The sequence below is a fragment of the Strix uralensis genome, chromosome 14 (genome assembly GCF_047716275.1).
Source record: "Strix uralensis isolate ZFMK-TIS-50842 chromosome 14, bStrUra1, whole genome shotgun sequence".
NCBI lineage: Eukaryota > Metazoa > Chordata > Aves > Strigiformes > Strigidae > Strix > Strix uralensis.
Genome location: NC_133985.1, coordinates 21566046 through 21587271, shown reverse-complemented (window position 1 = coordinate 21587271; position 21226 = coordinate 21566046). Strand labels below are relative to the sequence as shown.

Below are 21226 nucleotides of genomic sequence, written 5' to 3'. Positions count from 1 at the left end.
CAGGTCCCAGGCAGGTAACGGCTTCCAAAGGGCTCTCAAAAGGCGTTTGCTTCAAATTCTTCTCATGGATGACACAATGAAATGGAAAAGACAGGATCTTCCCACGTCTGGCACAATGCGTTTTCTCATATTTACAGGACTGTTTTCTCAGGTCTGCACGTGCAAAGAGCAAGTTCAGGACACAGAGCAATCGGCTCGAGTGCCTGGGCTGCATATTCAGTTCACTTTACCAATTAAATGAATTCCAACAGCACAGCATGCCCATAATTAGAAGTAACAATTTCTTTCAAGCTCTCACCTTCTCTATCGCTATTAATTTCTGCTAATCAACATTTCAGCATCTGCCTAGGGATTTTGGGAAAATAAACCTGTCAAAAAATATTCCAACTTGGCTGTCATGTTACTACATGCTAATGCACGGTCCAGAAGGCAACAAGGAAGAATTAAGAGATTTCTGCCTAACTTAGATGCACCTAAAAAATCCAAATTAATTCTCCCCAAGCCGGCTACCTGGAAATATTTCAGAAGATGATGGTTAGCAGTGAGGATTAGTACCTATTTTCAGGAGCATGGATGGGGCTGGAAATCTGCCATGTTTTTTATTTGAAGAGGAGCTTCAAAGGTTTGAGACACCACCATCTCATCTCCCCAGAGATGCAGAGAGAGACTCGCATGCTGCAGTAGATTTTCCTCCTTTACCTGCTGCCGGCCGGACAGTTACAAACGACTGTTCTCACAAGAGCGCTGCTGCGTTACATTCAATTCACACTTTGAATGAAAAATGCAATCCACTTCATAATTCCATTTTCATTGAACAATAAACCCACCTGAGCCAGTTCAGAGCTGCTGAGATGCCCATCACTGTTTACATCCAAGCGCTTAAACATATCTTCAACTAAGAAGCGCTTCTGGGACACCCTGTCCTCGGCTGGGCTGCTTGGAGGGCTCTGCCGATGAGCCTGCAGGTCCAGGAGGATGCTTTTGAGCCGGCTGTATTCTGCCATTGTACAGGTGTCACCTAAAAGATAAGACCACATTACTGGACTACGTACATTTGCCTTGATTTTTTTAAACGACTCAGCTCCTAAAGGGAAAAATAAGGCACAGTCCGGGACAGGCTGTCTGCATATACAGCACCACTCAGCTCTGCACTTGAGGAGCTCCTGTAGTCATTACCTTTTGTAATAGCTGGCAGTTTTTCTAAATCCTGCTGTCAAGGATGCTCTCCAGCATGTTACCGTCCAGATTACAGGGCTTCAGTTACAGACTTCCACACTCAGCTCTGTAATCCCCACCCATATTTAGTTGGCTCTACATTTTTCTAAAGATAAAACAAGTTCATCTGTCCTGTGATTATAAAGTAAAAAATAAACCTGGGGAACCTGATGTTTAGAAAGTGCCACAAACGTAAATAAATAAATTAACATCATCCCTGAGGGTGTGCCAAACATGGGGCTGATCTTAAGGGATCCTTAAAGGCCACCCAAGGTGGTAAGATGGCCAGAGGGAGGGCAGAGAGGAGCCCCTGCGGCTGGGCTGTCGCCGGTGCCTGCGCACATCACCCCTGCTGCAGACTGACATAAATCCTTTCCTCAGCTCCTGACCAGGAAAAAAGGTCATTATCACAGAAAAACCCTCAAGCCACTCACTCTGAAGTGACACCGGCTTGGTTGGAGGAATCTGGTTGAACCTTCACTACCCGGAAAGCTCCTGCTGTGCTGGCAGCAGCAGCTCTTCCACAGTTCTTCTCTGAGGAACGTCTTGCTCTGATTTAAGGGCATCCTTCTAGAGGAGAAACATACCCACGTGCCCAGAGTATGTTACTGCCCTTTTCTGCTCAACTGCTGCCTGGCGGAGCTCGGCAGAATGAAGAATGGCAACTCGTCTTTGTGCAAATCTGTTTGCTTTAGTGCAGACCAGAGTGGCTGGCGCCTCGCAGGAGCCCTGTCCGACTCTGCCGTGGGATGGACCCTGGAGCATCCTCACCCTCCAGCTGCCCCACACCGTGTGGGCATCAACCATCACCCACCAGTCGTACCAACACATTCAGCTGTTCCCGTTAGGTGCCCTTTTCTCTCTAATGTATTTTCACTATAACATAGATGCCCTTATTCTCTATAATGGTGGTTTTAAGACAACTTTTTTATTTTAAGTCCCATCACTGATCGCGGTGGATTAAATCTAAGGGAGCCTGGTCTCGCCTCAGTTTAAGAGACAACACCCTTGCAAATCAGCTCTCCAAAGACTCCAAACATTATTCCTCTGAAAAATAACAGAAGGCTCTGGCATACTGACAACTAATGTTCCTGTCCTTTTCTTGCTGAGCTGCACCATTTTTGGTCCTCTGGTCCCACTCCAACTGAAATCCAATTAAAATTCCAGGTGGGAGGCATTTCTCTGATAGCAAACCCATCTACTACCAAGATTATTTTTTTTTTTCACCCTTCATATTTTGTGCTCACAACTTCAAAAGCACCATGACTTGAGAAGGTGAGAGAGGACACAGAGGCTGGGTATGCGTGCACCAGTCAGGTCAGTGCCCTACTGCTACCCGAGCAGTAACTGCAAGACAAGGCTTATTTTCCACCCTGAACTCAGACCCTTCTAGTTTTGAGAGTTTCTCACTGCTCAGGGATATTAAGCAGCTGCTAAATTTTTCCTTCTCTCTAAACAACCTCCAAAGAGCTCTTGGACCCACATGGGATCAGTCTCATTTTATGGAAAAACCAAGGCTACTCAGCTACTATTAGTCTTGTTTATTATTTCTGTTTTTTTTTCCCCCCCAGCCATGTCATTTGATGGCTATTGTGAAGGCAGTATGAAGAAATTTCTTTCTTCCAATCACGTGCTTATTTAAAAGAAAAATTGATTGCCACATCCAGTGTAATCAAGCAATTTTGCAATCCTGCTGTAAATACCGTTTTAGCTACTGCAATAATAGTTTTTTGTGAGCTGGAGTTTTCCTTTCTCTTCAGTCAAATCTTAATCCCAGAGATGTATCTAAGGCTAATGAAGACAGGGAAAATCTATTTAATTTGCTTCCACCTCTGTTTCTGCTTTGTGGATTCCATCCGTGAGCACAAGCACGGCTACAGCCAAACCACAGGTGACACCCGGCTGGGCTGACCCACTTCCACCGTCCTCCCCACGGTGGGGACCACCCCATGCCCAGCTCTGCGTCTGCATCGCAGCCACCGGACCCGCTCGCCCCGACCGCTCCCTTTAGCCCTTTTTATTTCTCGCTTCTTCCTCCTACCAACTTTTGCCAGTAGCGTATGTCAACGCAGCTCTTCCTTTACACCCTCCAGACCTTTTATCTTCTGCAGTTCTGTCTTTTTTTCTGGCTTCTCCCTAACTTTTGCCTGGGGCAGTGCTTTCCCAACCTTCCTCCCTTGCTGGCCTTCTGACTCGCCTCCACCTTAACCCTCTTTCTGACCACAAAAGGCAGAACTGGACAAGGACCTAAGTGCTTCTGAAGCCTCCTCACCTCTTCTAACAGCCCTTCTCACTTTATTAAGCTTATACTGACAACTTCTCTGGCTGACAGCTATCCCTGGCACCAGTCTGAATCCATGCACCTCCGTGGAGGATTAAATGGGTGCGATGGTTTCTTGAACACTGGAGACTCAGCCAAAACCCAGCACAACTGCACGTTTAAACAGGATTTCCAGTATGAATCCTGTGTTAATGCAATGGCAAAATATAAGCAACACGTGCAGGCAGCGGATGTTTGAATCCAAACGTTGCACCTCTATTCCTGGGACTCGACCAGGCCGCCCACCGGTGACGCACCCAGGCCCTCGACTGCGTGGTGGTGAGCCAGGAGACGGTGATCTCCTTTCACTGCACTACAACCCTCGGTTTTAACATGCTCTGAAAACAAAGCCACCGCAAAACTGCTTTTCTTAAAAAAAAGCACGTGCTCATCTGGGCTGCAAGACAGCCCAAGGTAAGTGTGCTCATTTTCAGACTTTCTGAGGGTCACAGCCATGCTGCGGCCTCCAGGCCTGAAGACTGAAATAAAGGAAACCACAGGACAGAGCTGGTGACAGCCTCTGGCAGAAATTCCCAAATCTTGCTATAAACTCACTCACAAGACTTCTTCCCCCACCACACTACTGCTGTGTCCAGGGTCAGGGACCACCTACCCAGCAGAGCCCCATCCTGCGTGGCAGGATAACGCCGTTCCACCACGTACACAGCAAAGAAAAGCAGCAATAAGACAATTATGTCTCCTATTTAAAAAGTAAGTCCAGCTTCACATGTTGTTAACACACGCCACGGTCAGAAGGTCAGAACGTGCTCTCGACCCCTGTCAAAACTGCTCTAAAACCTCATTACCTTCACTTCCCTCTGGAGAAAACTACACTCTCCAGCTCTGCTGGAAGCAGATCCCCCTCAGCATCTCTCTGCAGTGTGATCGTGACAGACTCCGCGGGTCTCGCACCTCTGAATGTTTTCCCCTGCCATCCCAGACACGGGAGGGTTGCAGCGACGCACAAGCAGTCGCTCCGGAGCACGGCACTGCAGAGCTGCTCCGCAGCACGTGACGCGCAAAGCGATGAGTCAAAGCGATAAAGTTCTGTCCCAGGGGTGTGAGATTAACAATTTGTGCTGCTTTGGCTGAACTAAAAGATTAATAGGAAAATGCACTAAAACTGTAATATATATATGCATATATGTATAACTTATAGATTTAATCTCTCTGTAGTGGAAAAACAGAGGGAAAAGCACTCCGGGTCAAAGGAAATCCTGTTAGACCTGAAACTATGACTTTCTAGTAAGTTGGCCAGAGTGTTAGTTCCAAAATCATCCATGTTTGGGATGCCTGAGCTGATATTTTGCTGCTTAAGCTGGACCTATCGCTATTTCAAACACAACTTAAAATGCACTGCAGTGACCAGACGTGGATGCTGGAAGCACCCTATGAAAGACACCGCCTGCTCCTCCAGCAGGGAAGGGAGGAGACACATTCAGGCAACTTTTTGGCCAATGCCAAGGACAGCTAGGCTCGCCTGTAGCAAAGATCCTTCCCCTCCTTTACTAGGCATTATTATTTCTTCTTTCAACCTACCTTCCCTACAGACACTCCTAACAGTCCTTCCTCAGAGCTGGCTGTATAGGTCTTGCAAAGGACAGCTCTGTATTTTCTCTCATTCCCACCCACCTCTCTCCTGCTGTCAATGACACTTGTAATCTTCTTACCTTGTGCCTGGGATCTACCAGCTTTATCTACTAAATACCGTCTCTTTAGGTTTCTGGCAGCACTGCCACCCCTTGCATGTTCGCTTCTCTTCCAGGTATTACAACCAGAGCTGTTAAACACAAAAAATCACAGAAAAGCCATCTGTATGCTCTCTCTCTTATCCCCATTCTTGTCTCTGCTTTACTAAGTGCCCCCAGCAGTTTCCTTTGCAACATAAGCTCATCATTAGCAGTTTATCTCATCTCAGCCTGCTCGCATTGGTAGGTCTCATTAATGGATATCTCTCAGCTTGGTTTCCTTGTTAGACCTTCCAGGGGACTTGGATTCTGTTCGCAATTGTGACCAGCTCAGACAAGTTTTGTATTTCCAGAGGTGGTCTGCTTGGGGATGGGTCTCCCACTCTGCACGCCAGGAGGTGACCCCCACCACTCTTCTGAGATGGGTTTTGAAGGACTTCTTCCCTGTTTCTGAACACCAGAAATGCCACCACGTGTGTTTTAAGCGCCCATGTTGTACTACTGCCAGACGATCCCCTGTCCGAGCTGCCTACCCATGTGCTCAGGGCACCATCCCCACCACACAGCTGGGGGAACCAAGGCACACAGAGCCGAAGACACACATTTGGGAGAGCTAAAACTGCTATTCTGTCTTCAATGCCCTAAACTAAATCTCTACTTGACCATCTTTTTTCACTGCTTTATATGAAGGCTGGTTAGAAAAGTCACACATGTTCTGTTCCCATCTTTAACCATGATCCCAGTGTGATTTTTTCTGCTGAGTCCAGGAGAAGAGGAGAGCTAAGAGCAGACCGGAGGCATCTGACATCAAAACTAAAAATGCTGATCATCTAACACAGGGTGGGTTTTTTTTCACACGAACTTTAGTAACATAATACCACTATCTTTGGATTCCAGCTTAGAAATTAAAAAAGAATATATATATTAAAAGGTCACCTTCACCATTTTAAGAGACTCTGTATCACTTCTACTGATGGCCACTCTACTTTCTGAATGCACACCTAATTTGATAGCAATGTGTTGTACAACAAACACAAGCCTTCCCCAGGAAGAGCCACATGGTTTTTGTCCCATGGTAGGATGTGGTGGGCAGAGATGCCTTTGGTCCCACCCCACTGCTGGAGGTCAGCCCGTACCCCTCCTGCGAGCTCTACACCTGACTTTGTAGCCCTAAGAGGAAAATCCGTGTGACTTTCAAACAAACCTCACCAAAGGTGCAGCTCCCTCCTGTGCTCTTTGGATAAGGCTTCAATGGACTCGCCACGCTTGACAGACAGGGATTTCTGGCAATTTTTTTTTTGTAGAAATGGAGCATTACACGCATCCTGCAGTGGCTCTCCATCCCCAAGCCCTACTCCTGCAGCAGCCACGGTCGTGAGATGGAGGATGGAGCTGAAAGTGAGGAACCGTGCCTCAACACCCCCCGCCAGGGAAGCCCATGATTCCCCTTTCCACACCGCAGGAGATCTCTAAAGAAACAAGTCCTTTTTATCCCTTTACAGCACTTTCAAAACCAGTAAAGCCTGGTGCTGTTTGAATTAAAAAAAAACAAAAACAACAAAACAGACAAGAAAAGAAAAACAATAAGACAGAAGAAACGTAAAAGAAAAATCCAGCATATTAAGGCCTGATTGCTAAAGTGATCTTCAAAGTCTTTTCCAAGCTAGATGATTCTGTGAAAGTGTGGCCAATAACTGTCACATTTACATGCTCTGCTCACTCCCAGCAATGCTGTTTCTTGCTCTGTTTTGCAGCGGCTACGTAATTCATCCCGTTTAGCACTTCTGCATGCTTTGGCAGATAAAACATTGATCAGCCTGCCAAGAAACACAAAGTGCCATTCTGTTTTCATGTCAGAACTCAGTAATGAACTACATTTATCAAGAGCATCCTCTCTGTGAAAGGTCAGTGGTGAATGTGGCTAAATTGTGATGACAGATCATTAATCCAGTTCCCTCAATAATTGCCCTTTTTAAGAATTTTACTCCTGTTTTTTGTGAATTGTAGCAGGTTTTTACAGTGGGATCCCTGAGCAATCTTCAGCCCACTTCTGAGTCAAAGCAGATAACGGAGAAACAGCAAGTCTGGGGATTAAGTGTCCTTCAAAGGAATGCAGTAACATAAAATAAAAATAAAGTGAGGAAGTGCAGAGGCTTGCTTTGATGGGTAAACTACTCTCCCTGTAAAATATTATTGTGCAAGGTGCCTTACAATGCAATGATTACTAGAAATGTCAGTAGTTTAAATATCAAAAATGATCTGAAAACACCCATAGAGCACCAATCTCGAAGTCCTTGGTGCACAGCTGACCTGGCAGTAGGTGTGAACCTAAACGTGTACAGAGTCTTTAGAGGATTCGAGCCCCACTGGTTACTGAGCTATTTTTCAGCACAACTGCAGGGGCTGCACGAATGTCAGGTGGCACCTGCGGCTCATCGGAAAATCCGTGACAAAAGCTGTGCAGCCATTAGCATCCAGGCTAAGAACAAGAGTATGTGATTATCCGCCCAAGGGGTATATACAGAGATTCAAACTTCTTGTGACCCTCCAAAAACTCTGGAGGAGGTTCCCCTGGGTGGCATCTCTGCATGCCTGGGCACAGCCACCCATGGCAGCCCACGTGCTCTGGGCTCCAGCCCTTGAAAATCTGCAGTCACAGAATCACACAGAACGGTTTGGGTTGGAAGGGACCTTAAAGATCATCTAGTTCCAACCCCCACGTTTTTTACACGTTTGCATAAAACAAGTCTCCCCAAGACAGGCTCCTCTCAGGCACAGAACTGCAGAATGGTTTGGGTTGGGACCTTAAAGGTTTAGTTCCAACTCCCATGTTTTTCACATACTTGCATAAAACAAACAAAAAGAAGTCGTGCTGCCGATCCCAACAACCCCACCCCAGGATTAGACTCGGCAGGCTATTGCTGCAGGAGAGGTAGGACACCACGACCAGGCAACCCGTGTGGAGTTGGCTCCCTGGATCCCTCACCACTGCCTGCCAGAAACCCGCCCGCAACGGCAGGACCACGGTCCTGCTCCCTGCCACCACCGGGTAGTATAATTTTAACCCAGCACAAATAAACCACCACCAAAGGTGAACTCCAGTGGCACTCATTTTCAGGGCAACCCTTCGCCACCACCAATAAAAAGCTGTTTGGAGCAGGCTGAAAAGCGTCATTTCTAAGGCAGGAGGCACCAAGGGTGTCATTTTATTTGACAGTTCCTCTTAGACCGTGCTGGCTATTTTTGGCCATTCCGATAGCAGTTTTCTAGCTCCAGGAAGAAATTCAGTGCAGGAGATAGGAGCTCTAAGCTTTGTTCTTGAATCCGTTTCCATAGGGCAAAAGAGATGTGGCTACTGAAAAGAACATTTCTAGACAAAATTAAAAGGATTTGAGAAAGGTTTAGTTTTCAAACAGCCCACCCTCTCATACGCTTTACTCAGGCTTTATCTGGTATTGTTAGAAGCATCAGAAAAGGGCTAAACTAAAATGTTACGGGATACAAATTTATTTATGAGCGTGGCTCCTTAATTCTTGTGCCGTGTATGGCTAAATTGCCTATCAGCAACAGCCCATTTTCATGCATACAAAATCAAAGGGTTGGCATGCCTAAACTGCGAAAATGTGGTCCCAAACCATCAGACCGCTGAATCAGAGTGAGATGGTTATGTGAACTCTTTACATCAATAATCCGTGGCCTCGTGGCCTGTTTGACTTGACAGAGCAGGTTTACAGTGGGACAGGAAAATTGAAGATGACTTCAGTTCTTCAGGGGTCTCATTGCAAATCCCCATTCCTCCATGCAAATTTTCTATCTGTCTCTTTCTATCTATCTTCCTCTTCCTTTAATTGCTGGGTTTTGCACATGCATGAAGAGATTAGATGGACTTCCTTCCTACTTTTCCTGTGTGGTTGGAAAGCAGAGGAAAAAAACTGCTTTTTTCAACAAGTTGTGTGAACAGACTCCTCTGAGGAAGCGCAACAGCTTGCTGCGGTAAGAGAGAGGAGAATATTGAGAAAGCTTTGTGAAATTCAGAGATTTCTTGTAATTTAGAGACATCTGTGAGTTTTGAACCTTCCCCTGCTCTGATTTTTATAGGCTGTAAGTACTAGGTCTGAGCAAACCGATTTAGGATGAAGAAAAATTAACCCAAATCTTAACCTCTAAGAAGTCTTAATATCAACCATTTGACTTTTGATCGCTCGGAGAAAGCCTCCTATAAAATACCAGGCAGTGCTTCTCAGCAATTACACTGCAGGTAACTGCACTGCAGTGTTTCTATAATGTCTGATAATAACACAAGGAGCATCCTGCTGTCTCCAAACACCGCTGCAGACGACGATCCTTGCCGTCACTGTGCGCAGAGGAAGCCACACGCCACAGACGTGACATTTAGGCAAAGCTGGCTAATCGCACGCTGCTCCCATCACGGTGCTACCTGCCCGCCTACTTTACACACCGCTAAGCCCCTCAAAGGCTGAGGACCTATTTCATTCCTGATTTGAATTTACAAGTTAAGTGAAACTCTGGTAAAGTTCCCGCTAAGAGGAGCAGATGTTTAACATCATGCAAATTCACGAACATTAGCAATCCTTCAGCTGCTACTGCCGAAAAAATTCAATTAACAATAAAAGCCCAAACTAACTTGCTTATCTTAGGGATATGTTTCAGTTAATAAGATGTACATTTATCAGATATCCATATATAATTTAGCAGCAACTGGGAGCTCACTGAATATATCACAGAAGTGGAATGGAATACATACTACAAAGTAGATACTATTAAACAATAGACATTTACAACCTGGAAGACCTAAAACTTGCCTCAGCGTATATTTATTTCAATATTTCATTTTATTACCAAAAAAAAGCACCCATCTATTACTCTACGAGCTTTTAAAAATATATTAAAAACTTTCAGCATCAGAATATAAATTCCTCATTCTGTAAACAAAAACTTTATTCCTGCCTTACACAATGACCTTCTGAACTACCTAAACCTAAACAAATCACACACCTTGGCCTCAAATGCATAGAACAAGAGACAGATGGATTTGCAGCCTTTCTCAGGAAGTCCAAGAATTACAGCTTGGTTTTACCAAGTCCGAAAGCAAGTTCTAGATTTGTATCCTTCCCCGAGGGAGCAGGCAGTGGTTCGGGCAGGAGATGTTAGGAGCAGCCCCGGGGGAGGGAGGCAGGAGGAAGCTCGCAGGTGGGAAAGCGCGCGATAAATGTAATTTATCAAGTGCCTATCACCGCCTAGGCGGTGTGCCACAGATTTATAGATTTTTAAAGCCAGGAGGGATCATGTGCACACTCTGACCTCCTCCATTACACAAGCACTGAATTCAACAAGATTTTCCCTGCAGCAGCCCCATAATTTGTTTGCTCTATAGCACACCTCCTAGGAAGGCTTCCAGCCCTGATTTCAGCACATAAGAGCAATTTTTCAAATGATTACTTAGTCTCAGTGGGCAAACATATTTTATTTTTAATTTGTTTAGCTTCAATTTCCATCTACTGAATTTTGTTACGCATTTATCTGGTACATCAAGCCATAAGTCTTATACCCCATACGTCATCTTCCCAGGTTTGCACTGATGTTGGGCTCAGCTCACGTCTTACCTGTCCTCCCTGATGAGCTGTGGGATACAGTGGCTCTCACTAAGGCAGCTCACGTTCTAAATGACTGTTTCTTTCCTCTTCTCTGGGAATTTTATCAGCCCATAGTGGGCCGTAAAACGACCATGGCCACGTCTGCAAGAACCTTCAGCTCCTTGTCAGCAGCGGGCGGTTCTACCACAATTCAGCACCCACCCCCCGAGCTGGCTCAGACCCTTCAGGGTACTACAGGGTGATGCTCTGCCACCCACAGAGAGCTTGAGCTCATTCCCAAACCAGGGAATTCTAGAAGATTATGGTGGACAACTGCTGTCATCCCACCAGGACATCTCTTCCACAGATGCACTCAGACAGCGTTCCCAAACACGATCTACCATAAAGAAGATGTAACTAACAGCAGTGCCTGGGCTGGGAGAGTTTTCTATGTGATACCATAAACAAACAAGGCTATTCCTACTGATTTTATTATTCGCTGCCTACTGAGAATTAGCTGTTATTTTCACGTTAAAAAATTAAAAATGTTTGTCAAATCAGAGAGAAGAAAACGCCGTGAACATCAAAGCAGATGAAGAAGGAATACCACGCAGTCAAGGCAAACAACTCCTAAGTAACCCCTACACTGCTTATTCAACCTATTCAGTGAGCACAAATATACTAATAGAAATCACGAGTGAATTATGCATGATGCATAAACAGAAAACTGGCTATGTCTAATGATTAATTTATTCACAACACAGCCCACTCTGCTATAAATCTATCATTCCACACAGAGACGTGATCTTACGCGCACACACACCAACTCTATCTGCCTGTTCTGTACTCTCTCCAAATTATATTTTGTCTTCAGATTGTATTGTTTTCCTTTGTAAAAACTATTAAGCTAAATTAGTGTTGCTGCATCCCAAGTTGCAGATGGGGGGGCGGGGAGCGGGAGTGGAAAGCATACTGTACGCAGCTGTTTTTAGCAGTGCCAACAAAATGAGCTTAAGAACGTCTAATTACTTAAGATCCCAAGTAAAAACAAATTCACAGCGTAATGAATTGATTCAATTATTGAGAAACGCTGTATTGAAATAGCCTGGGAAGACAGTGAGGCTGTTGTGAAGGTTAAGAAAAAGAAGAAAATAAGTCAAGAGAGGCATCTGGGCAGATGGTGGGTGGGTGCTGGGGATCCCACCCCCGGGAGGGACCTACACACCCAAGGAGGGAGCCGCACGCCGGGGCCGAGGGGCTGGATTTGGCGGGGGAGCGGAGCAGTCGGCACTTCTGAGGATAATTAAGCGGGTAGGTCATACATGCCTTTGAAGAGCACGGACTTGGAGGATCAAATTGTGCATGGCTGCCAGCTGCCTTGGGGAACGGGAAACGCAGAGAGGTGACAGCAGGACTCAAACAGCAAATTCCCCAAGATACGGAGGGTGGAGCCGTGGTGGCACTTCAGAGGGAGCGCAGCAAGGTGCTTTGCTCGGCTCGCACGGGTCCAGATGCAAGTGGAGTCCCAAAACACTCCTTTTCCTGCTCTCCTCCTGCTCGCTCCCCAGGAAGGGGCTGGAGAGGAGACAAACAGCCAAGCAACGCAAAACAAAGCGGCTTAGCAAAGTCGTCATGGGATACTGAGGTACCTGTCTGCCTCCCCAGCGCACGGGATTTCTCAGAGAGGGACTGTCGTCCAGACCGTGTCCTCGGGAAAGACACCACTGCTTTCCCTCCCACGGGAGCCTGGCTTTGCTGTGCTCAGTCTAGCCCATAAGGGATATTTCATATTATTACACTTTCCAATATGAAAAACAAAACAAAGAAACAACAACAACAAAAAGGTAAAAAGCCTATCTATGAAAAGCCATGCTCCTGGATAGTAAAGGCTGAGCAGAGCTCCTGAAAACAGGGGTGTTCTGCTTAAATCCAGACTCTGATTTCTGTTTCATGGCTTCCACAAATCAAAGGTAATTCAAGGCAATCCTCCTGTGTAGGACTGACACCTCCGTTCGTGTGACCTGTGCTGTCTGGGGTCGAATCATCCATCCCAAAGGCCTGATGCTCCCATGTTCTGTTCCTTTGAGCCACACACAGCAGTGGCACCCTGCACTTCAGCAACCTCCATCTTCAGTCTGTACAGAGTTGTACAGCTAAAACCTCTGCTTTTAGAAAGAATTAACTAGATTATATTTATTCTACATATTTCCTCCTGCTTTTGCTGTAAGGATGGCTGGGTGAGAGAGGTTTCCTTCCACGGGATGAGCCCTTTGGACCACTGGTGATGGCAGGATGTCTCTGATCGGGGTGGTTTTGCTGTGATGGGCAAAAAGAGTATTTGGGGGGAGCTGCAGGATTGTGGGGGGATTTCAGTGGGGTTGGGGAGCAGTCTGCACTAATGCAGACCTCTCCCTGTCCCGTGTCTGCCCACTCCATTTAGCAGCTCTGAGGTGAGGCTCTCACCGTGCATTCAGAGAGTTCCTGGCACAAGGTTAGAGCCTCCAAGTGCTGCCAAAACACAAACAATGAGAATAAATAGGCTCAACAGATCTGCTGGGACCCTTCTACCTACAAACATGGTAGCATGAGATGTGGCTGGAAGGGAAGGATTGCAGCTTCAAGTACAGAAACAGCAAAAACAGGAGATGGACGAGAAGTTTAGAGCTATCATCCTTGGCTTGATGAACGTGATTTGGAGGCCAGATAAGGAAAAACCAAAACAAGTACATCAACAGGTAAACAACAGGAAGATTTCTTTTAAAGCCTGTAGTATCTTTTGCAATGCATTTGCTGTAAATGTCAGTTTACACCTGGTGCTGTGCTTTAGTTTTAATTTTTGCACCCGAGAGAGCTATTTTTAGATGAAGGGGATTGACCTGGCAGACCCTTAAAGTATGGGGCGTGCTCTTTACTACTGCTGAAGCCAAATCTCCATGAGCAATCTGCAGGACAAAAAAAAAAAAAAAAAAAAAAAAAAAAAAAATATTCTTTCTGGCCATTTGAAGCACCTGAAGATATCTATGACACATCCACTCATCATCATGAACTGGAAGAGTTAATTTTCATACAGAGATAATTAGCTCGGCTCACTCTTCAGTAGCTACATGAGGAAGAGTCTCGGTCCACTGGTCTGAGGGACCAGAAAGCCTTGGCTACCCTTCCACTGTAGCCAACTCGCAGTCCTCATTTCTCTATGGAAAATCTCATCACGACTTTAACCCAGACATCCTGTAATTTATATTAACCAAACCAAACAGGCTTTTGTTAGATAAACGGTACATTTGCTCCTTATGCCTGCTTCAGTTGATGATGCTACGCAATCTGCTGTTTGACATTTTACAATCCTCTACCTTATTCCTATTAGAAAAAGCAAAATTGTCTGGATTCCTCCGGGAAGTAACCAATGCTCACTTTTTTATGGCTGACTGGCACATTTATCAAATACTTCTAGATAGCAAATGTATTATTTGGAAGCTTTAATAAACGTTAAAGCCCTCTGGCACTAATGTAAATTTTACTGATCCTGTTGTGCTCTGAAACACTTACCTTTCCAAACAATTCACTGGCTTCTACTGTCAGGAAGAATGCTGCACCACCGCCCCGTACTAGGGACCTCATGAATCTGACTCCCTGGTAAAGGTACTTTGCTTCCTACTCTCTGGTTTCTTATCCACACCATGAACGCATATGGGAAAAGTGACCAGAATGTGAACAATAAAGGCTGCTGCGTGCCATCCTTGGTGACAGATGGAGTCAAGAATGTTGCATTTTTTTTCTTGGGTATTTGTATAACCAGGTTTTCCCTGCTGCCTTCTTGGAGACACTCTTGCTTCTATCACGAGACCGCAGGATCTGCCCTGGGAGGGCTTCATCCTCCTTCACAGCAACTTTTTAAGCAATTCTGAGCCTGCCATTGCCCACAGTTACATCAGTAACATCCCCACTCAGGCAGTGTGCGATGTTTACGCCTGCCCCTACAGACAGGGAGAGCAGAGGGTATGTGCACGTGCTGGCACTGAGTTCTCGTGACATTTTCAATCCAACTGCAAGAAGAAAACACCATAATTCTCCCCAGACTGTGTGTCCTTCCACAGCCTCATAATCAAAGACATTCAGAGAAACACGCCGCAAAACGACTGCTGATTTTAGGCACTTTGCCACCTTGCACTTGAACTGTGAAGTCTCTGAGATGCTCTTGCTAAGCACTAAAGGACAATACAATTACAGTAAGCAGGAGTATTTATTATTGTTAAGGATGTGTGTAATGGTCTAATAACAATGTGCTGTGACTGTTGTTCAGATGTCATTAGGAGACCTCTCAGGCATCTCATTAGCAGATCGTAATGAACACCCTAAAGGGCATTACTGTAATTATAAAATGTTAACTTCTAAAGAGGAAAACATTCACAAGGAGGGAGAAAGTACTTCTAATGTAAAAAAAAAAAAAGAAAAAAAAGAAAAAAAAGACAAAAAAGAAAAAGGAGTAGGAAACTTCACACAGAAAACTCTTAAATTGGTCCAGCAACAACAGATTAAAGGGAAACATTTACAATATGCCCATATATGTGTGAGAGTCCACTTAACCCTCCAGCATTTGACGAAGTCAAAACTACTCCAGTGTAGTGGTTTTAAGGGTTTCCAAGACTTCAGTTGGATTTTTTTTTTTTTTTTTTTATAATCGTCCTGCACAATATATGCCACCCTAGAAATCAATAGAGCCTCCCATGCTGGACAGTCCAAATCTGTCACTTAGCAACAGAACGTCCTGACCCTTTCTGTGTGACAAACAGTGCAGACGAGGACTCCGATTCCTACCGCACCAACCTGGCCAATCGATCACAACATTCAACCCAGCTACACCTTCGAGTACACCTTGACCCGCCCGTACCAAGGCAGCTGCAGCATTACAGCTCTCAAGGCTCCAACACAGAGAGAAGAACACAAATACATCTACTCTAACCTCCCATTTACAACACAAACCCATGCCGCTCCTCCTGCCCTCTCCCATCAGAGCCCAGACAACAGAAACAATTCGATTTGTATTTCTACTTTAAATCCACGTGTGAGAAGCAAATGCAGCAGATCAGGAAACAGAATGAATAAATAAAGGCTCAGCAATACAACAGGCTGAATTTTGGGGATGAATTCCTCTCCTGTTTCTTTGTGGGACATTTTTTCTTTTCTCTTAAGCCCTATAATGATAGATGATGAATGGGACAGTCATCTAAGCACTGAAGTGCTTTGCTGCTGACAACACAAATAACCTTTCTGTGGTTCAGGGTACCAATTCTGGAGTAGATCTGCTAGAAGCCCGTCAAGATAACAATATCCCCACACCAAACCATCGGCAGTGGGATTTTTCATTATATATGTCACTAAAGTACAGAGGGAAGCTTCTTACTGCAGAAATAAGGGGATGAAAACATGTTTTTGCTGAAGATTTTCAGCACAGAGTGACAGATATTCCAGGGTAAAGCACGAGTGACAAATCACTATGTTTTGATCCGTGAGAGCACTACACGGAGCCTCTGTCGAGAGGGAATTAGCACAATTTAGAGGCTGGGATGCGGGGAGCGATGGCCCCAGGGGAGCTGCCCACCCAGACGCAGCACAGTTGGTGCCAGCACTTCTGTCCCCATCCTGCAAAGCTTCGGCTTGTGCTCTGCCTGAACAGGCTCCTAGAGAAAGGGACTCCCCAAATTTCCATCTCTCATTTGGATGAGGATTGCCTGTCTCATGGCAAACCCCCACACTGCCTGTTTCTGCCTCAGCCACAGCTGAAACCCCCAAATTACAGCCACGCCGCAGGGGATGGAGGCAGCACAGAGTATCACCCTCGGTGCCCTGCGGTGTCCTGACAGCCACCCCCGGCATCAGAGAGGGTTTTGGGGTCAGAAAGGAAAGAGGGAAGCAAAGAAAAGCGCATCACTAGACACTTCCAAAACAAAGAGTTTAAGCCATTTACAGGATAGTCTTCAAAACATATTTACCATCTTAACAGCTTCCTGCCCAACGCTACAAGAGTCTCCCAGCTATGGTGGTGAATTTGTTTCATATACCAGGAAATCTTTTAATTTCATTCTCTGCTCCATATTCATAACGCTCCGTATTTATTTCAAGTGCATTAAACACAATACAAGTGACAGATTCAAGCGATGTATCCCTCGGCTCCCAGGGCTCTGCCGCCTGATGAACTGACACAACTCCACGGCCTTATGCTCACAGCAACCATCAAGTGTCCCAAGGGCTTGGGGTAATTTAGGATTTACAGCCAGCCTTCGTTCCCACAGAGATCATCGAAATCCCACCTCGCTGTGTCCAAACAGTGCAGGACACAAATGAAACTCCAACCACTGAAGAGGATAAAACTCTGAGGTTTATTACAGCTGGGAGATTAAAATTCAATATTGCAGTAGAGAAGGATGTTAAAATGCTGCACGGATTTAGCTCCTCTTTGCTCAGAGAGGAGGTTTGGTAATGGTAAGTCTGGTTTAACATACTTCTATTGACATAAACTCTATTTGTCCAAGGCTCTGAAGGAAGAAGCGATGCTCGTGCTTTGCACTGGGTACCCAAAGTGATTTTCTTTCTTTTGTCAGGAAAGGGATGCAGCTTAACCTGCGGCGCAAGGCACGAGTCATCCGCCACGCTGCACCGCACGCGTTGGGCACCGCGGAGTGGTTGTGTTGGTATTACAACATGAGCAGAGGTCTGACACTGAGTGCCCTGAAGAAGTGATGTAATGTAAGGAAGTCCTTCCAACATGGAAGTTAATAAGACTTGTCGGTAACATGCCTGTTTCCCCAGTGAAAACCTTTTCTAATCATCTCGGTATCTTGCTAAAGCCCCCTGCAAGCGTACAAAGACTCTACGCTAATGAGAGAGTCAAATCAGTTTATACACGGCCTTGCACAAACGGTTTTCTCCTCATCTTCAGCACCACATAAAATACAACAGCTACAGAAAACGAGTGAAAGTTCCTGCTCTGGAAGGTAAGCCAAGGAATTTAATGCTATTTATTAGAAGCAGGGTCAGGCCCTCAGTCATGTCAGGTCTCTCTCACACGCCGTGTGGGTTTTGTGATGTACAAACTCAGATATATCACTACAGGTTTCTGTTAAACCATGTGAAACGTGACAAAAAGTAAAAAGGTGATTCAGTGTTCAAGCTTTAATTAAAAATTTTGCCAAACCATGTGGCAGGCAATGAAAACAATTTGTGCACCACAGCCTCCCATCACCCTCCAACAGCCCCTGCCTGCCTTCCCAATATCTCAAAACCACAGCCTGGCCAATTAAAACAGCACCAAAATTCTGCTAGGTCTTTGCTTTTAAAGTAAATTAAAGATAACACATTAATGCTACAGGGTGATTGCATTTTTCCCCCATGACTGCCCTTTTTACAGAGGATTGCTCCCACTCTGCTCACCCCAGTTTTAATGATGGTGCAGTATCAGTGAGTTTGCAGGACTCAGCCTTCATTTGCAGCACAGAAGGCTGGAATCAAGATCTGTGCTTATTTATTTCAGTATCTTTTCCCTGCAGTCAATAAATGAATAAACAACCGCATTTTCTCTGTTTAAATTCCCACCCATGTAAGAAACAAGTTTGGTCATTTCTTCTGCCTAGGCTGGAGTGACCTCTCTAAGAAAAACAGCAGAAGATTCAGACCATCACTTGATAGCTTTGTCTGCATCCACATCAACAAAATAAAAATAAATTAACCGTTCCTTCTGCTGGCTGATATATTCTGATAAGCAGGGGCCAGCCACATTAATGAGACTAAGCTCCCAGCTCAAGTTTATTCAAGCAAGTAACCTCTTGAGTTTGGTTGGTTTTTTTTTTTCTCTTAACATAATAGCAGCCAAACATCTGAAAACTTTTAAAACTAATATTCTAAAATTTTATGCTTCACATATGGATTTGTAATATCACAAAATGTTTTGAGTTGCAGTTAGTCAAGCAGAAATTATATCTAGGGCTGTCAGATAAATTTATTTTGAGCTGTGAAAAAATTATATTGCTATCTAAGTAAGGTAGCATCCCATCATCCCAAAGATACCAGCCAATAGCCTGTTGGCCTAATTCATATCTCGGAGATACTGCAGGTGACCCATACACAAAACGTGATGGCAGTATTCATGAGTAGATTGGTAGCAACAACATAACTCTGTTGCACTTTTTAAAAACAGAAGTCTAGAAAGATTACATATCTGGATCCCTGTTAAGGGGTGCGGAAGGTCAGCAGCGATGCAGCCTCTGCAGTCCGAGACGTCTGTGTTACATAGACATAAACTACAGAAACGCATGTTCACACGGTTGTTTCTTTGCAAATCACTGTGCCCACCATTTCTTACCTCCTGTACCCGCATGGAAAACACAACATATGCCAAGGCCCTGAGCAAACCAGCAAACGTCAGCAGAGCAACATCTTTTATGAAGCTCATAAAATTTTGATCACCGTTTCCTACGCCACACAAAGAACCCAGACTGCTCTCTGACTAACTGTGCCACTCCTAGGTCACCTTTTTTCCATATTTTTTTTAAATCTTACTTAGTGCCTTTGGCTTCCAGTTCATTCATTCCCTTCCAACAGACTCTTTTGCTCTTCCCTCCCTACATTCAGGCTGGAGGAAGTCATTACAGGAAACCTTGAGCATTTGAAGGTCCGTGAGAAGCCAACCCCAGAGGTTTACAAGCCACACACTTGCCCAGGAAAGCCACGCAGAGTCTCATCCTGCTAACGGACAGCCTTCCTCTGCAACGTCTTATCAGGATCTTTTTTCTTGAGAGCTTTGTGGCATATTATGGCATAACTGCTTTCTTAGAGATATTCAAATGTCAAAACAGCTCCTTTACTTCTATTCATTAAGTCTTACAAAAAAAATTAAGTTTTCATGTCAGGTAGAAGATCTCCACAGTCTTTCAGGTTAAAATACATTTTAAGAAAGCTAAGTCTGAAATTTAAAAAAAAAAAATAAATTACTAGAAGCCAGAGAAACACCAAAATCAATTTATTTTCCCAGTTTTTAATTTATTAACTCCTCAAAAGACATTTAGAAAAGCTTTATCTGAGGAAGGGGTATGCTTCAAGAGCATGCTTTTTCCATGGGTATGTGTTTATGAAGTAAGGGAGGGGAAGAAAGAAAAATGTTAATACACATTTGGCTAATGCTATATTCCCTGGTACTTCACTTCCCACATGCTCACTTAGCTGTTAGGCTGCGAGGGAGGGATGCAATGAAGACCAGAGAAGAACCTGAGATAAAAAACAAATAGCACAGTTCAAGACGGTGATAATGGCACATTTAAAACACCACCTGGCAGAAGTATCTGCAGATGGGACTCCTTCAAGTCATAAAAGGAAAGGCTGCAGCTACAGTATTTCCTTTGAGGAGTGAAATGCTGAAAAACTACAATTGCAGAAGCCTTGGAGATAAGAAGGTTGACAGATTACGACCATTTCCAAGGAAGGATGCCACCAGCAACGTCCTCCATCATTCCACCATGATGGCACTGCTGTAAGACAGTGTCAAACCTTGTAGAGATTGCACCAGTAAATAAAAAATGGGAGCAGTCCACAACATCAAGGCAAACTTCCTAACACTACTATCCTTTTCATGTTTTTGCTAACAATATCAGCAGATGTTATTAATGAAACTAATCTCTTGGCTTCAAAGTCAACAGCTATTGCTTATCTGCACCTCAGCTTTTCCAATACACTATCTGTGAGCCTGAAAATATCTCAAGCTCGTATCAAGGGCTTTTGGGAGGGAAAAGGGGAGGAGGCCTTGAGGCCACCTTTTAGTAGTTCTTTTCACAAGCTGCTCTTAAAAACTCTTCCTAATTTTACGATCACAGCCATGAATATCACTACTCAAAAAGCCCCACTGCCTATGTCTGTCAGAAAGGAAAGTCACTCTTCCCCCGGGGATGGACATCACCAGCACGTGCTCCTTGGCACACATAATCCTCTGAACTCGCCTCAAATTACGTGGACTGGAAAACACTGTGAGAAGTGCCTTTATGAGACTGCAGTACGAGGTTTTGATGACCACTAACCTTATGAAAATGAAATAATCAGCTGCATCTGTTGGATGGAACCTGGAAAATATACTGGGTAGGGGTAGGATTATTTTCACTCCTTACAAGTTTAAATATGGAGCTTAATTAAGAGGCACTCAAACACATACTGTGATTCAGGCTACGAAGACGTTAAATTTCATAATTCCTCCTGTCCGCTAAGGCCAGATGTTGGTTTGGGAAGCATCACGACCTACAAACTCAGGAATTCTTTAATCTAAACTCTCCTGAACTTGGTGGCAGCACATTGCCCCAAATCCAGCTGGCACAGCTGGGCACCTATATCACGTTAATACCTTTATATCCATTTATACACATGATCGCACA

General features: G+C 44.8%; 1 protein-coding gene across 2 annotated transcripts in view; it reads right to left on the bottom strand.

Moving 5' to 3' along the window:
* Nucleotides 1-21226, bottom strand: part of FSTL4 (follistatin like 4) — a 238753-nt gene that overhangs the window by 109708 nt on the left and 107819 nt on the right. For both annotated transcript variants that reach the window (XM_074883873.1, XM_074883872.1), the window contains exon 5: nt 828-1018. In XM_074883873.1, the coding sequence (XP_074739974.1) occupies nt 828-1018 (191 nt within the window). The remainder of the gene's footprint in view (nt 1-827; nt 1019-21226) is intronic.